This window comes from Columba livia, chromosome W (genome assembly GCF_036013475.1).
Source record: "Columba livia isolate bColLiv1 breed racing homer chromosome W, bColLiv1.pat.W.v2, whole genome shotgun sequence".
Lineage (NCBI taxonomy): Eukaryota > Metazoa > Chordata > Aves > Columbiformes > Columbidae > Columba > Columba livia.
Window position 1 is genome coordinate 20,605,287 of NC_088641.1, and position 27,086 is coordinate 20,632,372.

Genomic DNA, 27,086 nt, shown 5'->3' on the forward strand with positions numbered 1-27,086 from the left:
CAAGGCACTTTTACAGGCATCAAAAGCTTCTTGTTGTTCTTTGGTCCACTGCCAGATAGCTTTCTTTCTAGTTAGTTTCTGCAGAGGCCTCATTAAAATTGCCAAATGCGGGATAAAAGTCCTCCAATACCCCAGAAGTCCCAAAAAGGTCTGTAACTGCTTTACCGTGGTTGGTACAGGAAATTGCGGAACTGTCTGCTGCACTTTATTTGGTATTTCCTTAATCTGCCCATGCCAGACAACCCCCAAGAACTGTACAGTGGTACTAGGGCCTTGTATTTTCTTCGGATTGATTGTCCAGCCTCAGTTCTGCAAATGTGACTGCAATGACTCAGCAGCTGCTTCATTTTCTTGTTGTGACTCTGCCATAAGCAAGAGATCATCAATATAATGGTGTACAGTAAGAGTACCTGACTATGATGCTACATCAGCTGCTACCATTTGATGGCATATAGAGGGGCTGTGCTTGCATCCTTGGGGCAGTACCTGAAAGGTATATTGCTTTTGCTGCCAGGTAAAAGCAAACTGGTCTTGACTCTCTGGGGCAATGGCAACTGAAAGGAAAGCATTAGCAAGATCTAGTACCATTTTCCATGGCAATAAGTTCTTGCCAATTTTTTCTATGAGTGTAACCATATCTGGCACCGTAACTGCAAGGGGAGGGGGGTGACTTTATTCAGTTCTCTATAGTCTACAGTCATTCTCCAAGTGCCATCTGTTTTATGAACAGGCCAGGTACGATTATTGAAAGCCGTCATGGTTTCTTTAATGATCCCCACTTGCTGGAGTGCCTGAATAGTCTTGGTAATTTCTTCCTCCCCACCTGGGATGCGATATTGTTTTATAGTCACCACCTTGGCAGGTGCAGGCAGCACAGCAGGATCTCATTTTGGGAATCCACGCAAGACAGTTACAGACCAGATAGCAAATCCAGTGCGTGGAGAGCCGAAAGAAAAACGACCATTTAAGGTTTCGACCGTCCGCCCTGCTAGGACATCAATACCCAGGATATATTCTTTAATTGGGGCAATCAACACTGTTGCAGTAAATGGCTTGGCATTTGCGATTGTGAGGGCAACAGTAGCTTGGAGAGCAGGGGTCGGATGTCCCCCCAAACCACAAATCTGTGATGTAGCGTCTTTGTTCTTAATATCACTATGTAACACTGCGACCTCAGGCCCCGTATCCACCAGAGCTAACACATTCAAAATCCCCCCAGACCGCCACTCTATGGTTAAAGGAACATAACAGCGTCGGTCCCCCTCACGATAGGAAGCTACAGTGGCGGCAACCTCGGGGGACCCGCCAAACCTTCAGTCCCTCTGTTTAGGCAACTGCCAAGCAGCGCCTTGCTTTGAAGTGGCAGGCGGGGTGGAGGGAGGGTGCGGGGGGGGCGACGGGGCTGGAGACGGCTGGCTTTGTGCCGTATATATTAACTGTCGCCAGTGGCGAAACAGTTCTGCTGTTGACAGCCCACTTTGTTCCGATCGTGGGACGCCAGCCTGTAAAAGATCATGCCACATCTGTCTCCTCGTCACCTGTGCTGTAGACCCTTTTGATTTTGCTGACTTTCCCTTGTTCACCATTCGGACAGAGGGTCCTGAGAGCATAGTCTCAAGATCTTTCATGGCAGTCACCAGAGCACCTACATTACCCGCGGCAGCTTGTGTTGTTGATAAGGCAGGGCTTCACCAAGACAGGTGCTCCCTTCAACAACTCCATTCTGATACTTCTTGTGATTGGTATATCATCTGGACTCGTCCCCGTCAACAATGCATGAGCCATTCCCATTTGCCATAGCAAAGTGGTACCATCTGATATTGTAGACCAGCTTCCGAGGGAAGACATTTACTCCCTAGGGTCTGTATGTGTTACTAAAACTGCTGCACACAACCACTGATATACTGTAGGTGCGGTAATGTCTTCTTCTTTTGCATTTCTAATATTCTGCAGCTGGACAAATTCTCTTTGTATAGAATCATTCTTAGATATAGGACATAACAGATCCTTTTCAGCCACTAACAAGTTTATTGATGCAGCTCCATTACCCCAGGCTCGCAAAAGCCACTCCAATATACCTTCCCCATTCTTTTGCTGGTAAAGCTCCAAAAATTCTCTTAACTCTTTCGGAGTATAAGTACACGTAAGCTGTACCCCCCCACCAGCCTGTTCCTGCTCTCCCGTCATCTGCATGAGGGGTTGTGCCTGCACCACATCCCTTCCGTTTGAATCTGAATCCAACTCAAATTCAACTTCTGAATCTGAGGATGCACTGCAAATATTTCCATCCCATTTGTTGGGATCCCAGGAATTTTTCATGGTGAGAGCATGAACCTCAGAAATTGAAACTCTATGTGACCCATGTTTATCTCGCCGTTTATTAGCAATACGTGCTACCAAACAGTCCACCTTGTCCTGCAACCCAGAGCAGCGCTCTGATTGAGATGCAATTACTTCATGTGCCATCACCTTTCCCTCTCGCAAAGTCCCAATTTCCTTCACTAAATCCGCAACTTTACTCTGTAATACAACAACTTCATGGTTAAGAGATCTAAGACCAGTAATAAATAGCTATCCCAATCTTCCCGCTAACTTGCGAGAAGATTTACAAGCCGGTCTCCATGGAAAGTTTAGTATGGCCACTTCAATTCCCTGGGGAGTAACCACCCCCCCTTCCTTAATCTCTGGCCATATCTCCGGCGGAGCCAATTCATATAGGAGAGCAGCCACGGGGGTCCAGGGCTCCGTACTGGGCCATCCTGGAATATGGGGAGTCACCTGTCAGGCCTCCCTTGTCCCCAGTGTTTTTTTTTTTTAAAAGCCACGGCATGGCTATTTCTAGTGCCTGCCGACTACGCCAAATGTGTACACTCCTTCAGATTCGCGTACGTTGATGCAAATGATACTAGCACCAATTCAGCAGCTACTCTGGTGAATACGTTGGTATGATTTGATACAGCAAGCAGCAATACAAAATCTAGACAGGGAAAATGGAGATCCTTTAAGAACAGCGACAGTTGATATGCTCTTAGGTCAGGGAGAGTTTGCTGATGTACAAAAACAAGCTAGATTGCTTATGCCGATATTGCATCAGTCAATGCACTTAGCTAGGAAAGCATTGAAAACACTGCCTGAGGATGGAAAAATTGTACCACCATATACTACTATTAAACAAGGTCAAAATGAGTCTTACATGGCATTCCTAGAGCGTTTGCGTGATGTGTTGGAAAGGATACAGTTAACTGATCCAGTTCGTGAATCACTGCTCATGACTTTAGCCATGGACAATGCAAATCCTGCTTGTAAGCGTATTTTACAAGCGATGCCAAAGAACGTGACTTCAGTTGAGATGCTGGAGGCATGTTCAAGGGTGGGTACACCAGAAGAGCAAGTTAGTTATATGGCTAGTGCTTTTGCAGCAGCTATAAAGCCATTGATTCAAGAAGGTAAACAGCAATCAGGACCTTTGTGTTATAATTGTGGAAGATCAGGTCACATAAGGGTGCAGTGTAAAGCAAAGCCGAGACAACTGACAAGAAAATCAAGTAGTGCTAACACAGGTGTCTGTACTCGTTGTCAAAATTTTGGACATAGGTCTGTGGATTGCAGATCAAGGTTTACTAAGGATCGTAGGCCTTTGGGAAACGGATCACTGAGCGTGGGGAGGGGCAGCGTGATGACACAAAACGGCAACCCTCGCAGGCAGGCTGTTTGGACAGCATCGCTGCCGCCACCTTAGGGAGTGCAGGAGTGGATATCTCAACAGCAGTAGAGGCAACCCTGGTGGATTCACAGGTTTGCTGCATACCTATGGAAATGCACGGACCTTTGGGTCAGGGGTTGAGTGGGCTGCTGCTGGGGAAATCTTCCACATCCAGAAAAAGGAGTTTTTGTGTTACTGGGAATAATAGCTGCTGTTTTTACTGGTGTGATTTCTATTATGGTATGGACACTTTTTCCTCCAGTTCATATTCCGAAAGGGTCAAAAACTGGAAAGTTAATTCCTTTCTATTCAGCAGTTCCAAAGGTTCAACACATGAAACGTGGTGATGGAGGTTTTGGTTCTATCGGACCTCCTGAACTTTATTTGGCATTAGAAATTCAAAAAAAAAAACCTACACAACAGGTGACATTGTCACATCCTGATGGAGGAAAAATTTGTCTGTCAGTGCTTATAGATACTGGTGCAGATGTTACTATCATCAGCCTAGAACAATGGTCGGTCCCGCATAGTAGAAATAAGCGGAAAAGAACCAGATTATGTAGTCATGCCTTTGTCAGCTGAATATTTGCAATGGGCACTACAGAATTCTACGGCTCTACAGTCTGCAATATTAAATTATTCAGGACCAATTAGAGTGCATTACCCTCCACATAAGCTTATGGGGTGGTTATCAACATTTCAGATAGAATGGATGCCTCTTTTATCTTTGACTCCAATAAGAGGTATCACTGTTTTTACAGATGCAGGAGGTCATTCACAGAAAGCTGCAATCACATGGCAAGAAAAGGGAGAATGGAAGGATCTCGTGCTAACTGATCTAGAGGGCTCAGTTCAACTCTTAGAACTACAAGCAGTAATTCAAGTCTTTAAGATATGGGACAAACAACCTGTAAACATAGTATGCGATTCACTGTATGTTGTGGGGGTTGTATTACGGTTAGAAAGAGCAGTTTTGAAGAATGTTGACACTTTATTGAAGTATAGACTATTTAAAATTTTATGGGATTTACTGAATCAGCAAACACATCATTATTTTATCACTCATATCAGAATTCATACAGGAATTGTTAATAGCTTAACTGAAGGTAATCAGTGTGCAGATAAGTTAGTTGCACCTGCTTGGACAGGTCCTTCTATAGAAAGGTTTGCTCAAGCTTGTCGCTCACATGATTTTTTCCATCAATCAGCTAGTGTTTTACAGAAACAATTTCATATCTCTGAGATTGATGCACGTAACATTGTTTTGTCCTGTGCTGATTGTCAAAATTGCTCTGGTGGGCTTTCAGGAGGTGTTAACCCACGAGGTCTTGGGCCTTTAGAAGTATGGCAAATGGATGTCACACATTTTGCAGAATTCGGACATCTCAAGTATGTTCATGTTTCGGTTGATGCTTTTTCTCGTGTTGTCTGGGCTACTGCTCAAGGGGGAGAGTCTAGCAAATACGTTCAAAAACACTTGAGGGCAGCTTTTGCGGCTCTTGGTATCCCAAAAGAAATCAAAACAGATAATGGTCCTGGCTATATTGCTTGGGCTACCGATCAATTTTTATCCTTATGGGGCGTTACCCATACAACAGGGACACCGCATCAACCAACAGGGCAAGCTATTGTGGAATGTACACATCACATCTTAAAACAGCTGTTCCAAAAACAAAAAGAAAGGGGAGACTGGTCTAGCACCTCGAGCGATTACAAAAAGCAAAGTTATGAACTACCTTATGTTACCCAAGGGAGAAAAGGTTCCTCCCATGGTAACTCACGGTGCAGGTTTAACAGGAGGTTTAGTGTTGGAGTGATAAAGGTCTTCTGTATTATCACAAAACGCACATTTTGAGTCAACGGATTCTCATGATTTAACAGTCTGTAAACTCATCGTACCATATAACAAAGACCTATCAAAACTGTAACATACTTAAACAGATACCCACAAAGAAAACAAGTTAATAAGGAAAGCATCTTGCAGACTTCAGCAAGTTTTCTGACCTGTGTGTTATCAGTTAACTCTCTCAGCTTATTTAAGTTCAAACCGCCCCGCCTGTAAAACTGTCTGAAATGATCTAATGATCTCTTGTAGAGTTTTATTTTTGTCCTGCTCTTCTCACCTTAAAAACAACATTAATTTCAACAAGGTGTTATACTTCAAGATTCTATTCTCCGGACACTTTTCCCAATCATTTAACTTATACAGCAGCCAACACCAATTTCAATATTTGACAAGATCATATTTCCTCCCCTTTCCAAGTCCTTTCCTATGTTCTAAAACACCTTAGGAACATGACTGAAAACAGTCATTTCTGACCCCATCTCGTAAGTAAAAACCTTGAGAAGAGGGAGGGGGGGAAGCACAGGGCTGCTTGTAGCATGAGTGGGAAAAATGGGGAGAAGGTTTTACAGCGCACTTAAAAACAACTAGTAAAACAATTAACTCTCATTCCTGACAAGCTACTTGATTTTCAGAGAGGCAATACACAGGAGCACGTAATATGTACTGTAAAACTAGCAGATAACACGTTGATAACAAACATTAGTGTTCTCTACTGCTAATTTGAACACTACTGCTTCCTGCAGGTTTTCAACCTGCTTATTGATGGCCTCTTGAAGATGGTCAATAAATTGCATGTAATTCTCATTGGGACACTGATAATAGTTGTGAATAATTTGGCTGCTTTGTTCGTTTCAGGCACCTCTATCATAGCTTAATATGCAAGGTCTGCTGACTGCCTCAGGATTTCAGAAACTAATTGCGCCTGTAATTGTGATGTGTCAATTAGTGTCTCTTCCAAGAGTTGGGGGATACCCGCCCCTTTCAACGAATCCCCATCGTTCTGTCCTAAATGATCTATAGCTGTTACACTGCATAGGTCAAATTTTGCTTGAGTCTTTCACGGTTTTTATCTGATCTTGAGGCAACACGTACACATACTCCTTTTCCTTTTAACTTTTTTTAAGAAAATGCTGCAAACCTCCATCCTCATCTGAGTCATCAGATAATGTGGACTTGAACGGTGCTGGAGAATCATTAGTAACAGGGGGGTTCGGAACAGTGCACATTCTCGCCAATATTTTCTAGCATCATAATTATTCGTATAACCTGAGTCCCCAGGCACACCCCCTTTCCCGTCACGATCAGCATGATTCCATTGCCGACTGCTGGATTCACTCGCTATTAGCTGATCCAATCCTTCACACAGTTCTTTTGCCCAGTTCTTATCCGGCGACTCCTTCTGCTCTCTCGTGGAAGTCGGACGGTTAAAAGGTGGTAAAGGCAGATACAAATTGGTAAAAGGACTGATAGTACACTTGTTTACAACTTTAGCCTTCTCAGCTTTCACAGGTTCTTTGGGCAAGTTGTCTGATTCCAGTCCTTTGGACTTGCTATTCTCATCAGGGTTGGGTAATAGTGCAGGAGGACACTCGCTTGGCATTTTTCCTCCCCCCGCCCCGGACTGCTGAACCATCGGGGGTGCCGAAGGCACAGCAGGGGATGGAATAGGGAGGGTATCAAAGACACGAACCGGGTTAGCTTCACAGCGATGTTCAGGATTCTTATCAGGCTGCAACGCTACAAAAATTCCAGCAGCAGCAGACCATTCAGCCTTAAGATCTTTTAAGGTGGTAATTATAAGCTTCCATGTAGTTGCTAATGATTTAGCTTCTTTATCTACACTGTTGACCTTATTCCATAATTTCTGCCCTATATTATCCCAAAGTTCAAGTTTAAAAGCCTTCTCGGTTTCTGCTGGGTAGCCGTTTGTTCTACACCAAACTAACAGTCTACGTGTGTTACTTTCTTCATATTTAAGATCTCTCACAGAGAGAATATCAGGAGGAGCATCACTCTTCCCTCCTCCTGCCCCAGCCGCTCACCTTTTCCGGTGATTTCTTCGACAAATTTGTCTGCGGAACGTCCGTATGCCTCCGCCCAGTTCTCAGTCCAGCTGTTCCGCCTCCTGCTGGGCCACTCCAGGCTTTTCCCCGATCGTAGTGATACGCTGTTCAGAGTATCACGTCAGGGTCACCATTTGTTGGAGTGATAAAGGACTCAGCATTCCGATTCAATGTGAATCATGCAAAGCCATTTATTACAGAAACAAGCCTCCTTATATATGCAACTATTCTCTGATCACGCGCCCACACTCCAAGCATGCATTCACTAATTTGATAACATCTATGTTCACGAGCTGTCCACTCGCTGGAGTCTCACTGCTGTTAGGTCCGTTGACTTACGTCATGTTGAGGCCTTGTTATTGTAGAAATGCCTCTCTCCCACGGCAGGTCCTGTTTTCAGCTTTCTAAGTTGGCCTTGAAATTCCTTTGGGCCTGGCTGGTTCAACAGCAAATCTCCATCTAACAGAAACCCATCCACAGCACATTTACAGGCATCAAAAGCTTCTTGTTGTTCTTTGGTCCACTGCCAGATAGCTTTCTTTCTAGTTAGTTTCTGCAGAGGCCTCATTAAAATTGCCAAATGCGGGATAAAAGTCCTCCAATACCCCAGAAGTCCCAAAAAGGTCTGTAACTGCTTTACCGTGGTTGGTACAGGAAATTGCTGAACTGTCTGCTGCACTTTATTTGGTATTTCCTTAATTTGTCCATGCCAGATGACCCCCAAGAACTGTACAGTGGTACTAGGGTCTTGTATTTTCTTTGGATTGATTGTCCAGCCTCGGTTCTGCAACTGTGACTGCAATGACTCAGCAGCCGCTTCATTTTCTTGTTGTGACTCTGCTATAAGCAAGAGATCATCATGAGCTGTCCACTCGCTGGGGTCTCACTGCTGATAGGTCCGTTGACTTACGTCATGTTGAGGCCTTGTTATTGTAGAAATGCCTCTCTCCCACGGCAGGTCCTGTTTTCAGCTTTCTGAAGTGGCCTTGAAATTCCTTTGGGCCTGGCTAGTTCGTTAACAAATCTCCATCTAACAGAAACCCATCCACAGTTTAGAACAAGTCAAAAAGGGAAAAGCGAAAGTTTGGGTAAAAAATGGAGTTACAGGACAATGGGAAGGTCCATGGAACTTGGTAACATGGGGAAGAGGACATGCCTGTGTTGTTACAGGATCAGGATCACGCTGGGTTCTGGCAAAGTGGATCAAACCCTGGCTGGAAAACACTGCTCAAAGTACAGAAGTTAGAAACAGGAACGAGACGTGGGAAGCAGAAGCAGCATCATCTAGTGGTGAAACTGATTAGATACCTAACATGTAGTTAAACAATAATATAGAGGGAGGAAAACAAAGACTAACCAGTTCTAACCTGTTGCAATAATATAACTGCTTTGATCATTCATACAGAGTTCAATAATGTTATGGATTTTGCAATGTGTAGTAGGCATTACTCTAATAGTGTTAAACATAAGCAATGCTTTTTGGCTTCCTTCTCAACCAAAGACTAATATTTGGATAGCTTTAGCCAACATGACAGGTCAAGACTCAATCTGTTTAGCTACTGAATCTCCAAGCAAATTTTTTTTTTTTTTTTTTTTTTAATTCAACATGTTTGGTTGGTGTTCCATTAGATACCTGGCCAATACCTGAAAACAAAAAACAATTGCTTGCTGGTTAAAATATGACAGATATTTGGGACAGCTGGGTTATAGACCTACCACAAGGAGGTCTGGAACCCCAAGAAATTGAGTTACTAGGATCAGTAAAAATGGATTTCTGTCTATATTTCAATTATTTAGGAAAAAACATCTCTTTCGTGCAAGTGGTAAACACTCTGTCATCTGTATATCGTAATCAGAGTTTTTGGTGTAATTATACCAGTCAAAATGTATCTAGAGCTACCAACATTCCTTTGAAATTATCTCCAGGAATTTTTCTAATTTGTGGAGATAGAGCTTGGCAAGGAATTTCTTCCTACATAAAAAGAGGACTATGTTCTTTAGGGATATTGACCTTATTGACTTCAAATACATCAATCATTTTAATGCATTAAAAAAAAAAAAAAAAAAAAAAAGGAAGAAGAAAAACATCCATGCCTATAACAAAGACTGTAAGGATAATATACAATTTTGGGGAAAGAGTGAAACTATAGTGTCTTCTATTTTTGCACCTGGAGTTGCAGCAGCACAGGCTTTGACTACGCTTAACAAATTAGGATGCTGGTTAGTAAAATAGATTAACGCTATTTCTTTAGCACTGGTGGGCTTTTAGTAGATACAAATTCAATTAGGCATGCTACACTTCAAAATTGTGTTGCCATAGATTTTTGTTGTTAGCGTAAGGACATGGTTGTGAAGAATTTAAGAGAAAGATGTTGTATTAACTTGTTTAATCATTCTGGATCTATTCATAGTACTTTAGACAAACTAAAACAGCACCTTAATAAGATTGTCATAGTAGAATTAAGCTTTCACAAATGGCTTAAAAGCTTGGGAATAGGTGGGTAGTTGTTTGATTGTATTATGTAAGGCTTAGCTACATTATATGTAACTGTAATCATTGTTGTTAAGCATATGTTCTATGCTGCAGTGTATTTCAAAGATGGTTCAGCACGTTGTAAACAAGGCCTGGCTGGTTCAAAAACAAAAAGGGGGAATTGTGGGAGATTTGAGGGATTTTCTTGAGGTTGGTATGTGGATGGGTTTCTATTAGATGGAGATTTATTGGTGAACTAGCCAGGCCCAAAGGAATTTCAAGGCCATCTCAGAAAGCTGAAAATAGTACCTGCTGTAGAAGCAAAACAGTTCAGCGATTATAAGACAACAACACGACGTAAATCAACTGACCTATTAGCAGTGAGATTCGGGCGCATGGACAGCTCGTGAACATAGACAATATCCAATCAGCTAATGCATGCTTGGAGCGTGGACGCGTGATCAGGAAATAACTGCATATATAAGGAGGCTTGTTTCTGTAATAAATGGCTTTGCTTGAATTCAAATTGGATTGTGTGGAGTCCATGATTTTTCGCCCTCGCACTAAAAAGGGGTAAAATTTGGAGATTTTGGTGTTCTTACTGCTATGATGCAGATTCAATTTTCTTGGTACGGTGCCAACTCATAGGGTTGAGATACAGAATCACACACAGAATGTTAGGGATTGGAAGGGACCTCAAAAGATCATCTAGTCCAATCCCCCTGCCGGAGCAGGAACACTTAGATGACGTTACACAGGAAGGCGTCCAGGCAGAGAAGAGCCTGGCTCCATCCTTGTGATGGTGTTATCCTTATATGTTCAAAAAGGAAAGAGAGTGGTTGAGAGGGAAGGAAGACGAAGGTATAGGGGAGAGAGAAAGAGAGTAATATATATATATGGAAGGACAGACAAAGAAATGGGGGTATAGAAAAAAGGAGAGAAGAAAAGAGCAGAGAGAAAGGAAGAAAGGAGTGAGGGATCCAGTCTCTTAAGGTCCCACAGTGTGGATGACAGGACTTGTACGACGATGTGTGGCCTCGGTGTTCCACGGCAAGGATGCTGGAGTCAGGAGCGCAGCATTCTCCGATGTCTGGTTGAGAGTGAGGGTCCTCAGGGTGCTGGTATTCTCTTGGTGAGGGCGGTAGGCTGATATTCCCTTCGGTGAGACTGGTATTCCCTAAACCGTGCTGTTTTAGGTGAGCTTTTTATAGCTCCCAGAGTAGAGGAAAGTCTGGGGGGGGGGGGGGGGAAAGCGGTGATTGCGAAAGAGGGACAAGTCTGGACAAGTCCAGGGCCACGTTGAGGGTCTCCACCTTGCCCCTTTTGTGTCATGCAGAAATCAGGGGGAAGTGGTGATTGCAAAAGATGAACAAGTTTCGACAAGCCCCGGGCCATGTTAAAGGGGGTCTCAACTTTTCCCCTTTGTTTGCCGAGCTGGGCATATCATGAGATGGGGCTATGTGCCCTCCAGCACGTCCTCCATCTCCGGTCCCTCAGCCGGCCTGATCTGTGGCTTGTTAGCTCGTCATTGATATGTAGATCACAGTTCCCCCTGCTCTGAATGTGTCTTCTCCTGGCTGAACTAGTTTCGCCACAATGTTTTCAGCCATGATTCTTATTAATACTCAACATGAGACTTATGTTGTGTCTCCTCAAGGCTAGGCAACAGGCACAGCAGATACAGCCGCTAGATGCAACCAAGGCAGCTCCAGCTCCTACACAGAACAAGGCAGCTAAGGCTATGGCTACAGTACCTGCTACTCCCCCGACAGCCTCAGCAACTGACAAAGCAGCTCCAGCTCCTACACAGAGCGAAGCAGTAAAGGCCGCTACCTCCCCGACTGCAGACACTGTTGCTTCTCCAGCCTCAAAGACTGACAAGGCAGCTACTGTACCCCCCCACACTGTGCACTGTTGCTGCTGCAACCACAACAGCCACTGTAATTATACCAATGCTGGTGGCAGTCATTTAGACTCTGGAAATAAATCAAGAGATGTTGAATGCATGTCAGTATCAGTTGCCGCTTGTAAGAGAGTCACAAGAAGGACTGCTCATGCTGCAGATTATGGCCAAGGGGCATCATCAACACAAGAGGCATCCTCATCAACACAAGGAAGAGAGGAAGTGACCACTCGATCCTTTTCTACAAGTGAGCTGAGAGATATGCGAAAAGACTTCAGACTTCATGAAGGCGAGAATGGTGTAACCTGGCTGCTCTGATGCTGGGATAACAGAGCTGATGGTCTGGAACTAGAAGGTGGGGAAGCCAAGCAACTGGGATCTTTGTCAAGGGATGCCACCCTTGATAGGGCAATTTCAAGAGAGAATGACCCCTCCACCCTCTGGAATTGACTCCTGACAGCCATGAAGGGGAGGTTATTTGTAATCCAGGGAAATGGAATACTATGGGGAGAGGTATCCAGTGCCTGAGAGAATTAGCTGTGTAGGAGATCATCTATTTTGAGGCAGTCAGAAGGGCACAGATCCAGATAGATCATGTACAAAGGATTCTATGTGGAGCGGGTTTGCACAAAGCGCACCACCAGCATATGCTGTGTAATTGGCATCAATGACCTGGACAGCTGCAGCTCAACAAAACATTGCTGAAGTGATTAAGCAGCTTTGAGACTTTGAGGACAGCCTTGCTACCTCTCTACAGGCTTGTGTCTCGACTGTGGAGAAACTGTGAAAAATCTGATGACCGGTTTGAAAAGCTGTTGCTAGAAATCACAACACCCATTCATGACCTATACGAAACTATGTTTCAGCTGTTAGGAGAAGGCGTTCCAAATCTCAAGAGAAAGGACAGAAGAAGTACAGAAAGAGAGGCACACTGTGGGTTTTCCTATGTGACCAAGGAGAAAACATGAGTAGGTGGCATGGAAGACCTACCTCGGAACTTCAGGAACGAGTACATGAATTAAAAGGAAAAACTTGTAAGAAAATGGCTGCTCCAGTTTCCAGAAGGGGTAGAAAATATTCTGATTCTCTTGAAGAAACCTCTACTTCATACCCAGAGACTGTGCATAATACAAATTAGAGGGGCCCTGCCTCCAGCCAGGCAGAGGAAAGGGACAACAGAGTTTACTGGACTGTGCAGATACGATGGCCTGGTACAACACACCCCCAGGAGTACAAGGCTTTGGTAGATACTGGTGCTCAGTGCACAATAATCCCCTCAAACTATCAAGGAAAACGATCCATCAATATTTCTGAAGGGACTGGGGGATCCCAGGAACTGACTGTAGTAGAGGCTGAAATTAGCCTAACTGGGAAAAACTGGCAAAAGCATCCCATTCTGACTGGCCCAGATGCTCTGTGCATCCTTGGCATAGACTACCTCAGGAGAGGGTATTTTAAGGACCCAAAAAGGTATTGGTGGGCATATGGCATAGCAGCTGTGGACACTGAGAATATTGAACAGCTGTCTGATTTGCCTGGTCTCTCAGATGACCCTTCTGTTGTAGGACTGCTGATGGTTGAAGATCAGCAGGTGCCAGTTGCTACTACGAAGGTTCATCGCCGGCAATACCGCACCAATCGAGACTCTTTGATTCCTATCCAGAAGCTGATCCATCAACTGGAAAGCCAGGGTGTGATCAGTAAGACTCGCTCACCTTTTAACAGCCCAATTTGGCCAGTGCGTAAGTCTAGTGACGAGTGGAGACTAACTGTAGACTATTGTGGCCTGAACGAAGTTACACCACCACTGAGTGCTGCTGTGCCTGACATGCTAGAACTGCAATTTGAACTGGAGTCAAAGGCAGCTAAGTGGTATGCTACAATTGACATTGCTAATGTGTTTTTCTCTATTCCTTTAGCAGCAGACTGCAGGCTGCAGTTTGCTTTCACCTGGAGGGGCATCTAGTACACGTGGAATCACTTTAAACAACTTTTTTAGTTTTTGCTTGTTTGTTTGTTTGGTTTGTTTTGTTTTTTTCTTTTCAATGCAAATCAGAATCTAACAATTTAAATTCTTTTCTGGTCTCAAAATTAGCAAATTAACTTACAGTACTATACTTCACCCAATTTTTTCCAAAGTTCTGCAGAACAACATTAATTGCAATACCGCACTAAACCCCAGAATTCCACATTTAAGCCACATTTGAGTACAGTATCGTTTCAAGTTTTCTTTTTTCAGAATATTTCCCCAAAAGTTACTCTAACGTGTAAGGATGCATCCTAAGGTGGTATTTTAGCAGTGGAACTGGTTCCCATTTTGTAATTATGACCCAAACAAAATTCTTTTGGTACCAAATATATATATATATATATATATATATATATATATATATATATATATGCAAATTAAAATACTGAGCTCAGATATGAAAACCAAATACCAAGTTCAAATATGCAGATAGATCACAGTTACACTAATTCAAGACAATATCTCGATTTTAGCATTGCACCTTTGAACTGCTTACTGCTCAGCCAGGTGGAAGCACTGCTGGGTCTCCCTGACAAAACAGGTCAGTGCGCGCTGGAGCCCAATCGGCACCTGCCCCCCTGCCGCCGCAGCAAGCTGGACTGGGAAAGGCTTTGATTAGTGTCTCATCTGGTGTGCTACAACTGTTATCCCAAAAACAGGATTCTTTACCTACTGTGCATACAAAAGAGCCAAGTTTAGTGCACCAAGATGAGACACAGCCTATCACAGAGTTGCGCAAGTCTGAATGCCAGAATAAAGCTAGCATGCTAGAAAGAAAAATAACAGCTACCACACACAAAATTTTACCATCACGTTCACGCAGTAAAGAACTAAATTACTCATGATCTTCTGTATTATCACAAAACGCACATTTTGAGTCCATGGATTCTCATGATTTAACAGTCTGTGAACTCACCGTACCACACAACAAAGACCTAATAAAACTGCAACATGCTTAAACAGATACCCACAAAGAAAACAGGTTAATGAGGAAAGCATCTTGCAGACTTCAGCAAGTTTACTGTGACCTGTGTGTTATCAGTTAACTCTCTCTCTCAGCTTGTTGAAGTTCAAACCGTTCCAGCTGTAAAACTGTCTGTAATGACCTAATGATCTCTTGCAGGGATTTATTTTGTCCTGCTCTTCTCACCTTAAAAACAACATTAATTGCAACAAAGTATTATACTTCAAGGTTCTATCCTCCGGTCAATTTTCCCATTCATCTAACTGACACAGCAGCCACCACTGATCATAATATTTCACAAGATCTTCCTTCCTCATATTTCCAAGTGCTTTCCTATGTTTTAAAACACCTCCCAATACCGATTTCTTAGGAACATGTCTAAAAACAGTAGTTTCCGACCCCATCTCGTAAGTAAAAACCATGAGAAGAGGGAGGGAGGGGGGTTAGCACAGGGCTGCTTGCAGCGCAAGTGGGAAAAGTGGGGAGAAGGTTTTACGGCGTGATTATACCACAAAGAAACAATTATAACAACAACCAGTAAAACAATTAGCTCACGTTCCTGACAAGCTGCTTGATTTTCAGAGAGGCAACACACAGAAACATATAATATGTACTGTAAAACTCGCAGATAACATGTTGATAGCAAATATTAGCATTCTCTACTGCTAATTTCAACACCAGTGTGTGGGAAACTGCAGCGGGTCTGTGGAATCCTTGACAGAAAATATGGGAGTAGAGATCAGCCTTGAAGATATTAAGATTTACCCTTGAGAAGGATGGGAGTAAAGGAGTATCCGGAGGTATGGAGATGTACCCGTGAGAGAGAAGGGGATAGAAGAATAACATGGATGATAGAAAAATTAACCAATGAGATGTTAGTGCTGTAACTTGTAACCAATAGTGAAGAGACACATGAATTGGTAAAACTGTATAAAAATGCACTTGTGGCAATAAATGGCATCTTTCATCCTGGAAGAACTTGTTCTATGTCGTTTGTCCGTCTCAACCACGACACTAGTGCTTCCTTAGCTTCTAAGTTTTTAACCTGCTTATTGATGGCTTCTTGAAGATGGTCAATAAATTGCATGTAATTCTCATTGGGACCCTGATTAATAGTTGCAAATGATTTGGCTGCTTTGTCGGTTTCAGGCACCTTTATTGTAGCTTAATATGCAAGGTCCGTTGACTGCCTCAGGATTTCAGAAACTTATTGTGCCTGTAATTGTGGTGTGCCAATTAGTGTCTGTTCCAAGAGTTGGGGGATACCTGCCCCTTTCAACGAATCCCCATCGTTCCGTCTGAAATGATCTATAGTTGTTACATTGCATAGGTCAAATTTTGCTTGAGTCTTTCATGGTTTTTATCTGATCTTGAGGCAACACGTACACATACTCCTTTTCCTTTTAACTTTTCAAACAAATGCTGCAGACCCTCATCCTCATCCAAGTCATCAGATAACGCGGACTGGAATGGTGCTGGAGAATCATTAGTAACAGGAGGGTTTGGGGTTTGGAACAGTGCCTTTTTTTTTTTTTTTTTTTTCAAATCTAGCCCAGAGAAGCCACCCTCCTCCGCTGTCTCTGCATGTTCCTGTTGCTCTTTTAATCCTCTCAAAGTCTCTAGCAACAAGTGCCATGTTGTTAACCGTTCAGTTGTTTCTTTGGATCTTTCACTAGTGCTTTGCCCCATAGTAACATAGTCCTTCGGAAAGTCAGTTCCAGAAGGCTAATACCCTGCTTCTTCAAGAAGCAACTTCCATGTAGATAATATAATACCCTCTTCTTTAGATAAGTTCCACCCCCCCTGTTCCCGGTAGCTCACCAACTATTGGCGTGGTGTCTTTTCAAGGATCCGGATCTTCGGCAGCTCCCCCCTGCTGCTCTATCAGCTGTACCGGGCTCCGTCTCCACAGCTTGTCTTCGGCTGTTGCCACTTCTTCACCACTGTCTCTTCTTCATGCGAGATCCTTCTTCATACAGGATCATGTCGGGGTCACCATATGTCGTGGTTGAGACGGACAAATGACATAGACCAAGTTCTTCCAGGATGAAAGATGCCATTTATTGCCACAAGTGCATTTTTATACAGTTTTACCAATTCACGTGTCTCTTCACTATTGGTTACAAGTTACAGCAGTAACATCTCATTGGCTATTTTTGCTATCATCAATGTTACTCTTCTACTCCCTTCTCTCTCACGGGTACATCCTTAACATCTCCGGATACTCCTTTACTCCCATCTTTCTCACGGGTAGGCCTTCATATCTTCAAGGCTAATTTCTGTTCCCATGCCCTCCGTCGGGGAATCCACGGACCCACCATAGTCCCCCACACTTATCCCATCATACTCCTTTGTCCTGCAAGATATTCAAATGCATTCAGCAGTGGCTCTATTTTCAACCATCACCTAGAGAAAGGGATTCCAGTTTTTACTGCTGTTCATTATAGTGATTTTTTTGCTTTACAACTTTAGAAAAAAGTCATATTCTGAAATTTTATTTTTTCAGCAGAAACCTGAGCACTTACCAGACTTGGTGGCAAGGAGAGTCACAGAGTGAGAGAAAAGGAAGATTTTCTTTAAACAGTTTCACTTACTATTTTGATGCTACGTTAAAACAATAACCTGGCATTGTTCTTTGTCTACCATTTAACTGATGGGAGTACCAGTGGAAACGAGTGTCTACGTATTCTCCATCATAACATCTTTGAGCTGCGCTAAGACTGAGTGAACAACATGGCTTTAAAATGTGTATGCCATTTTTATCCCCTGCCTCTACCAATGCAGCTGCAGCAGAGATGCACAATTCCCAGGATAACAGCAGGACACTCAGTAAATCAAGCCAAATTAAAATAGACCACCAATGTCGACAAAGATAGAATGTAAATCCACAAAACAGTTATTGTCAGCGTGCTGCTTTTGCCACATGTTTGGCCAGGCAGTGTAAAAGCAATGCACAGGAAACTACAACATCAGAAAAGGTTGATATGAATATTACTTAGACAACTTTGTTTTTCTACTTGTTCATTCTTCACTGTTACTACATTTTTGATATTATTTTGTGGCTTGCTTTCATTTAAATTTGGCCTACATTTGTACCACCTGGGTGCTTTTTGCTTTTTTCCCAGGACTGAAGTGAAACATATTCAGTAGTCAAGCCACAGTCAGAACCTGTACTAAACTGAATTGCTGAAATGACAGAATACTATCTTGTCGTTTCCCAGAAAAATTAACCAGACCACACAACCAGAGAAGGAACATTCTTTAGCATACACAATTTTATCATCTCCAATAGCAGTGCAATATATTGATGTAGGTACCACTATAGCACCATGGTACCAACGCTTGAAATTTGGAAACAGCCTACCCATGCCTTACAGACCTTCTGAACAATTTATCTATCCATATGACATTTCTACAAGACACTAACACCTTATGATCTTCATTTTGCTGTTAAGAATAGTGACAGGTTAAATTCCAGTCCTTTGCTATAGTAACTTGATTATGCACTTCCCTGAATAACGATAGAGTAGTGGGTAAGACAGAGTCTTTTCCAATACTTGCATTACAGAGCCTGCCATGTGTTAACAGTGCACATCGTTACTGGAGAGCTAGGCTTGAGATTTCCTCTGTGTTGTCCTGGAATTAAATATGCTTTATCTCACTTTTGTGTAAGATGACTTGGAATACCAGTAATATTTAAATATTTTAATACTCACTCTACTGTATTTTCATTTCTAAGCCATTCATTCAGTTTCTTTTGCCGTACACCTTTTTGAGTCAGCCACCTGGACAATAATTGCAAATAAAATTAATTGTTAGTCACAGAAGTTGGATGCATATTAAAAAAAAAAAAACAACTTTTAAAAAAAGGTTTTGCTAATTAATAATGATACTCACATCAAGTACTGATCTCTTGTCTTCCTCAACTGTATGAGGTCTGGCTTAATGCTGTTCATACGCTTGTCTATCTCTCTATATTCAGCTGCTTGCTTCTTTAAATCCTCTTCTAATCTACACCTGCTGTCCACAATTTCACTTATTCGAGACTTCAGTTTTTCACAGTTTTGCATAATTCTGAAAGGAATAATGTGTTAGGTTATACTCTGATCAAGTCTTATTAATTACTTTTATCTGCTATTTTCTTATGTAGCTATTTAAGAAAACAGATTATTTATCTAGATATAGGTACACGTTTTGCAAGTTCACATCTACCCCATTTGAAGCTTGCTGTGCTTACAACTGAACAACTTTAGACTCGCCAACTTGCTTTAGTTTTAGGCAGATCTATATTTGGCATTATTTCTTCAAAATCATACAATTTGAAATATAAACACTGACCTTTGTATTTCTTTTTCATTTCCTTCCCATTTAAATTTTTCAATGTATTCCTTACTGTATCTTTCTTGTGTCTGGCACTGCTCTTCAAATATTTTTATTGTTTCATTAAATGCTTCAATAGCTGTTCTTTTCATTTGAATCTCCTGAAAATAAAAATAATTGTTATGACAGTTGTTATGATTTATTTGCTTGTATCGCAGAAACACTTTGGTATGTTGTAACAGAATGACTTCAATATCCCTTTACCAGAACACATTCTCTCTGCAGAGCCGTACAAAACAGAGAAAAGAGGCCTGTACAAAAGGCTACCATGATGAGGCTTTCCATAATGAGGTTTTTCAAGAAAGAAAAACTGCTAGACAAAGAGGTAGCTACAATCTTTGTTTTGTATAAATAAGTTTTATTTGTGATGATTAGAGCCTTATGACAGTGCACTTTGCCCTTTGTACCAACTAATGTCCTTAGAAGTACATCTGGCTTTCTGAAATAAAGGTATAAGATATTGGGCTGGACAGGTCTCAAAAGGTCATCTAGTCTGTCCTCCTGCCACTACATAGCTAGTTGATAGCTGAGTATTTTAAGTTCAAGTTGCCTGCACTCCTCCACCTTTTTCAATTATTTTGAGGAGTATTTCCTGAACATTTTAAGAAGAGGTCTTGATTCTGGGGCTGTAAAACAGCACAAATTCACTGGCACTTCAAGATTTGTCTAATAGTTTATTAAGATGTAAGAAGGATAGAGGCAGCTTTTCATTCCTACACTGTATCTACATGTCATCATTCTACCCTGCATAGGTGAAACCAGATCCTTAAAAAACTAGTAATAAAATACAATGCTTCCCTGTAGATGTGTCTTGAAAACCTTAACTCAACTTGATGAAGTCAGTATGCAGAAGTGTTGGTAAATCAAGAGAGTTCTGTGCTTGCTTTGGATGCAGGTGTCAGGCTTGAGCACAGGGTTAGGTGATGACTATTAAAACATGAGTAAGCAATTCTGTACTGAGTGACCACATCAGAAATGCTTCCTCTTTTGGGCAATAGTAGTGGTGGTGGAAGGGAGAAGGATGGAAGAAGATGGCAGTATGAATTTACAGTAATATTCTTCTAAATCTACAGAAGTCTGCAACTCCCCCTTTGGTTTGAAATCAGGCTCACCTGAGATGTTCTTGTGTAGTCTTCATAGAGTCTGTCATATTCTTGGCTTTTTTCTTGAAACTGGGTATTATATTAATGTAATTTCTTTCCCACTGCTTCAATGCTATCCTCTTTTACAACTTGATCCTAGGATGATGAGCAGAAAGAAATATATTCTATAAAGAAACAATTATGTTGCACAGATTTTCAGGATAAAATTGCTTAAAAATTATTAGATAGTTACATGGTAAATGTGACTTCTCTTTTATCAATATGGAGATATGACATACTATATGCATAATATGCAAATTAGAAATAAAATTAATGACAAAAAGCCATTTTGCAATGTAAGTGTTCAGCTTTATACTGAAAATTATATATTTCATAATTGAGTGGGATATTTATTAACATAAGTTTATTTCTTAATAATGTTTCTGCAGCATTTAAAGTTTTAATTACTTATATGCAAATTGTGGAGTTGGTTTTAAACAAACCCATCAATTTTTATACCCACTTTATTTTTTCAGATATTAACAGAGCTGAAGTTCTTCATGACAAATGACTCCACAGTCTGCAGAAATGTATCTGTATTTAAATGTAACACAAAGAAAACAGAACAAATTACCTGCTGGTATTTAGATACTGGATACAGTAATTTTACATCCAGTTTAGGATTACACTGGGCTAGAGATTCATTCCAGTAGTGGTTTATTAGCTCAACCACAGAGCTGAAAGTTAACAGGTCAGAAAAGCCGTATTTCCCATCTCGGTGAAATATTTTGATGAATTTGTTGTTTCCTCCTTTCCTGCAAATAAAGTTTGTTGAAAAGTTAGGCATACTTCAAATACTATTTCCTAGGGAAATGCAGTATTGCATTTTACTGTGAAGTATTACAGACCTGGCGTAATGATCTTACCTTAGTGTGTGTAGTCCTCATGCATTTTGGTTGAAGCATCTCATACCAAAAAGGTACCATCAGCAGTGTCTCTGAAAAAAAAGGTCGTAGGTAGGCGCTGGGTAGAGACTCGAACTCTTGTGGGTTACTCTGAGCAGTATTTATTGTAGAAGATTCACAGGAACAGCAGCGTTGGGTCACCTCCTCAGAGAGTGACAATCATACAGCAGTATAACTAGTCATTATATAGGGTTCTAACAGGTATTATGCAACTAAACAAAATCTATCACTGTCTATCACTGTCGATATCTATCACTGTCGATATCCTCAGGTTCCTTCCGTTCCAGTGGTCTGCAGGTTCCACTTCTTCTTTCTTGGCAAGTACAGAACGACAGGTCATCAGTCGCAGGGCTAGCTTCTTTTGAAGTTCCACCTGTCTCATTTGTTATCCATAGTTCACCAGTCTAGCATAGAAATCAGCAACCCTAAGAATAGTATTTATCAATGTCTTAACTAAGGGTACAAAGCAAGCATAAGGTAACCACGCTCGTGATTCTGGGTAAGGACTGTACAGGGGACAAGCTGAGACTTTCAGCTTTAGCAGCACAGCTTATAACACTGATATAGGCCTAAAATCCTAATTTCCTATTTTCCTACAACAGTCCCCCATTTTCTCTTTAAAATTTCCCAATTTACTGATAACGATAATAAAGCTTCTGTTGATTCAAGAGATTACAGCAACAATTACAAAACATTGACATACATTGAATCAAAACAAAAATTATCACAAAGACAATTACAATGACAATGACAATCATCAAAATCTTCTTCACTAACGTTCCGAGATCAGGAAACCAGGAAGTCATCCATTGCCACAGGTCTGCGACACCCCAGTTAGTGTCATCTCGTTGAATTTGCTGCATGACATGACTAACTTTCCAGATTTTATCCACTTCAGTTATCAATTGCTTACTCTGATCGATATACATACAGCAACTGGAGTTTAGCATGGTACAGACACCTCCTTGCAAAGCTAACAGGATGTCTAAAGCCATTCGATTCTGTAAAACAATCTGAGATAGGTTACGCAATTCTTGAATTTCTGGTGTCACTCCTTGATACCAGTGCATATAATTTCTGATCCGAGTAAAACTGTTTTGCAGATAGAGCAAGTACTGCGTTACTGCCTCGTCCCCTTCCAGGAGGGCAGTTTTGGCAGACATAAAGGTAAATGGAACTGCCAAAACTCGCCCGAACAAAACTTCAGCAGGGCTGAGTTTAGTAGTAGCATGAGGAGTTGTACGAAGATCCCATAAAACAAGCGGTAATGCTTCAGGCCATTTGAGACCTGTGTCTGCAGTGACTTTTGCCAAACGATCTTTAATAGTGCGATTCATCCGCTCTACCTGACCAGAAGATTGTGGATGGTAGGGCGTGTGAAAGGCAGCCTGTATATCAAGAGCAACATAAACTTGCATTAGAACAGCAGCAGTAAAGTGCGGTCCCCTATCAGAATCAATAATTTCAGGGATACCCTACCTCGGAATGATATCACGAAGCAGGGTCTTAACCACAATTTTCGAATCGTTCTTGCGAGTAGGAAAGGCTTCCACCCAGTGCGAAAGTTGATCAACAATAACAAGAATGTACTTATATCCCATAGAAGGGGGGAGTTCTGCGAAATCAATTTGCAGTTTCTGGAAAGGAAAGTAAGCAGGCGGCCGCTTGCCAGGGACTGTTGTGACCTTTGTGACCCCATATTTCTTGCAAAGAGTACAAGAGTCAGTCAGGCGTTTTGCAGCACTGTAAACTCCAGGCGCTGCCCACAACTGTTGGATTTTAGAAGCTACAGTTTCAGGCCCCCCATGAGTACGATCGTGAATCCAGCGAGTTAGAGGAAGGACATACCTCATAGGCAATAAGGGTTTATCACCTAGTTTCCAGATGCCGTCCTGTTGCGTTGCTTCCCAGCGTTTCCATTTGTTGAGCTCTTCTTCATCCAGTTCATCATAAAGGGCAGGACCAACAGGAAAAGGAAGAAGGGTAGCAACCACAGTTGTAGCAGGAGATGCATCGTGGACTGCTGCCGCTCTCGCCGCGCAGTCGGCCAAGGCGTTGCCATGAGCGAAAGAATCAAGGCGTTTAGTATGAGCAGGAATGTAAATAACAGCAATTTCTCGTGGTTCCTGGATAGCGAGCAGCAAATCATGAATTAATTGTCCATGAGCAATAGTACGACCGGCGGAGGTCAAAAAAACGCGTTCCTTCCAAAGTGCGCCAACAGAATGACAAATGCCAAAAGCGTACTTAGAGTCTGTATAGATATTAACTCGGAGACCTTTAGCAAAAGTTGCAGCACGAGTCAAGGCAATTAGTTCTGCGGCTTGTGCTCCAAGCGCTGGAGAGAGAGGTTCAGCAAAAAGTACGTGATTTTCAGTGGCAACAGCAAAACCAGTAAAACGCTTACCATGCAGATAGTAACTTGATCCGTCTGTGAACAGGTTAAGGTCAGGGTGGGCGAGAGGAACATCTTGCAAATCTTCTCTGGTTTTAGAATAAGTGGTGACAAATTGCACACAGTCGTGTGGGTCATTGGAAAGGTGCACCTCAGGTAGAAGAGTAGATGGGTTTAAGGGTTTTGACCGTTTTAAAGAGATATTATCGGTCAGTAACAGGATGGCTTCGTATCGATGTGTGCGCTGCGGTGAGAGAGACTTGGTAGCATATCGGGTTAGTAAAAGTTCAACTTCATGAGGCACGGCAACAATCAATTTGTGACCCAGAACAACTGGGCGAACTTTTTCCACTAATTCCACAGCTGCTGCTACTGATCTAAGGCAATGTGGCGACCCTTTGATAACTGGGTCAAGAGCAACTGAATAATAACCCACAGGTCTTTCATAGGGTCCATGAGGTTGTACTAGGACCCCCTTTGCAATGCCACCCTTCTCGGTAGCATACAAAGTGAAAGGTTTAGAGTAATTTGGCAGGCCTAAAGCTGGGGCTGTGACTAAGGCTTGCTTCAAAGATGCAAAGGCATCGGACAATTCTGGCGTCCAGACAATTGGCTCTGGAGCTTTGTCCTTTGTAGTTTCAATAAGTGGTCTAGCTAGTTCGCTAAACCCTAAAATCCATGGTCGACAGAACCCAGCTTGGCCAAGGAAAGCTCTCATTTGTTTTTTAGTAACAGGTGGTGTAATTTGAAGAATAGCGTTGATTCTGTCAGGATCAATCTTTCGAACTCCTCCTGCTAAAACAAAGCCCAAATATTTTACCTCTGGTTCACAGAATTGTAACTTAGCTAATGAAGCACGATGACCCTTATGATATAGTCGAATGCAAAGGTGCTCTGTATCAATTGCACAGGCCTCCCGAGTTCGGCTAGCAACAAGCAAATCATCAACATATTGAATCAGTGCAGATTTGTTTGGCAATTCAATATCTTGGAGATCATATTTGAGAATTTGCGAAAACAAGGTAGGGGAAGCAGTAAAGCCTTGAGGGAGCCGAGTCCAAGTCAATTGGCGACCTTCCCAAGTGAAGGCAAACAAAGGTTGGCTTTCTTCTGCTACAGGAGCCTGTTGGCACTCTGTAACTTTTGACCAATTAGTCACTTTTTCATCACACTTTCGAATTGCTTCAATCAGATTATCAATTGCAACTAAATAGGTAGCTTTTTGGTCCTCCTCATGTAAATTCCAATTTGGATCTTGTTCTGGCCAGGGATTACGTCCCTGTGTCTGTTCAGCCAATTCTTTATCTTTAGCCAGGATCTTTTGTTTCTCCTCATGTGTAAATAATTCGGACAAAAGTGTTTGCATATCGTTCCAGCTGGGAGAGTAATCTCGGGCAATAGTTCGAATTATTTTAGAGCATCGCTCCGCGTCATCACGGAGTCGCGGCATTTTATCACGCCAGAGTAAAAGATCACCTGGTTTCCAGGGGTAATGTGTAGTTACCCTGAGAAGCGGTGGCTGGATGCCAGCATTACTACGACCAGCTCTGGGATTAGCCACATAGGATAAAGTCATAGGGAAAATACCTGCAGGTGAATCAGTTTTGAGCTTAGAATTGTCACTTATTTCATCATCCAGATAAGCAAGTAGTTGGTGTTTATTCATGCTCTTCTGGAGTAGTTTTCGTTTTCGTATATCAGCATAGTCAAACCACAAATACAAATAGTCCATTTGTTGGGGCTGGCGGTCCTCCAGGATTTTACGGAGAGACTGCAATTTAGTTTCTTCAAATGAGCCATAAATCGGCCACCGATCATCAAGGGAAGCCCCAGCCACTCTGCTTATAAAAGGCCAATCATCTTGGCAGAGGGCAATTAATCTTTTTATGTGCAACCCTGCGGTTCCTGACAATCTCCCCCAATTTGAAATCATTTCAGCCAAAGGAGTATTTTTAGGAACTGAGGGTCCAGCCCCCATCCTTGTAAATATATTTAGAGACTTGAACTCTAATAAAAATATAAAGAAAAGAAACAAATCGGGAGAACAGGAGAGACTCGAACTCACCTGTCCCTGGCCAGGTCCCGTTGTTTCAGTTTATGCTGCAGAGTCCCATCTGTGGGGTGCCAACTGAAAAAAAGGTCATAGGTAGGCGCTGGATAGAGACTCGAACTCTTGTGGGTTACTCTGAGCAGTATTTATTGTAGAAGATTCACAGGAACAGCAGCGTTGGGTCACCTCCTCAGAGAGTGACAATCATACAGCAGTATAACTAGTCATTATATAGGGTTCTAACAGGTATTATGCAACTAAACAAAATCTATCACTGTCTATCACTGTCGATATCTATCACTGTCGATATCCTCAGGTTCCTTCCGTTCCAGTGGTCTGCAGGTTCCACTTCTTCTTTCTTGGCAAGTACAGAACGACAGGTCATCAGTCGCAGGGCTAGCTTCTTTTGAAGTTCCACCTGTCTCATTTGTTATCCATAGTTCACCAGTCTAGCATAGAAATCAGCAACCCTAAGAATAGTATTTATCAATGTCTTAACTAAGGGTACAAAGCAAGCATAAGGTAACCACGCTCGTGATTCTGGGTAAGGACTGTACAGGGGACAAGCTGAGACTTTCAGCTTTAGCAGCACAGCTTATAACACTGATATAGGCCTAAAATCCTAATTTCCTATTTTCCTACAACAGTCTCGAAGTTTCTCATTTACTTCTTCTCTAAAATGAAAGCAGAAGTAACTAGTCATTTCAGCTACTTCTCACTCGTTTACCCTCTCACTGTGCTCTAAATTATTCTTTTTTAAAATAACTGCTTTTTATAAACCTTCTTGATCTCCGTATTAATAAATACATAGCTTATTTAACATTACTAGAGAACAATTGGGATATAAAAATGGTATATCCTATGTCCTCTCACTGCTGGAAAAAAAGTTATATTCATGAAAAGGTCTTTCTGCTTGTTCATACAAGCCTGCGTTAAAAATGTTGCTAATATATGGCACTTGTTAGTCTGGCGTGTTAACTATTGTGTCTAAAGTTGAGGTTCTGAATGAAAGACAAGAAGAAAATACTTATTTCTTGGTGTTGTTCTTTCATGCAAGCATTTCATATGGCTGTCTTAAAATAACAGAGCAATCACCAAACCATTTTACATATTACATTCTAATTGACTGCCAGCAACTTTTTATTCGTGTTTGGAATAAAATCAACTGCAATATGTTTGTGTTGGAAAATATCCTAAAAATAGCTCTTAGAACTATAATTTTTCTATACTTAA

General features: G+C 41.9%; 1 protein-coding gene across 5 annotated transcripts in view; it reads right to left on the minus strand.

The window, feature by feature from the left end:
* The window catches only part of LOC135577184 (phosphatidylinositol 3-kinase regulatory subunit alpha-like), a 56,957-nt gene that overhangs the window by 9,485 nt on the left and 20,386 nt on the right, over window positions 1-27,086 (minus strand). For 2 of the 5 annotated variants that reach the window (XM_065045025.1, XM_065045028.1), the window contains exons 2-8: window positions 25,869-25,931; window positions 21,370-21,440; window positions 21,078-21,258; window positions 20,474-20,599; window positions 19,320-19,462; window positions 18,879-19,055; window positions 18,698-18,766 (exon numbers count right to left, since the gene is read on the minus strand). In XM_065045025.1, the coding sequence (XP_064901097.1) occupies window positions 18,698-18,766; window positions 18,879-19,055; window positions 19,320-19,453 (380 nt within the window). In that variant the 5' untranslated portion in view covers window positions 19,454-19,462; window positions 20,474-20,599; window positions 21,078-21,258; window positions 21,370-21,440; window positions 25,869-25,931. Of the gene's footprint in view, window positions 1-18,115; window positions 18,618-18,697; window positions 18,767-18,878; window positions 19,056-19,319; window positions 19,463-20,473; window positions 20,600-21,077; window positions 21,259-21,369; window positions 21,441-21,493; window positions 25,932-27,086 lie in introns of those variants that run through there. The other 3 variants (XM_065045027.1, XM_065045026.1, XM_065045024.1) reach the window with 3 other exon arrangements.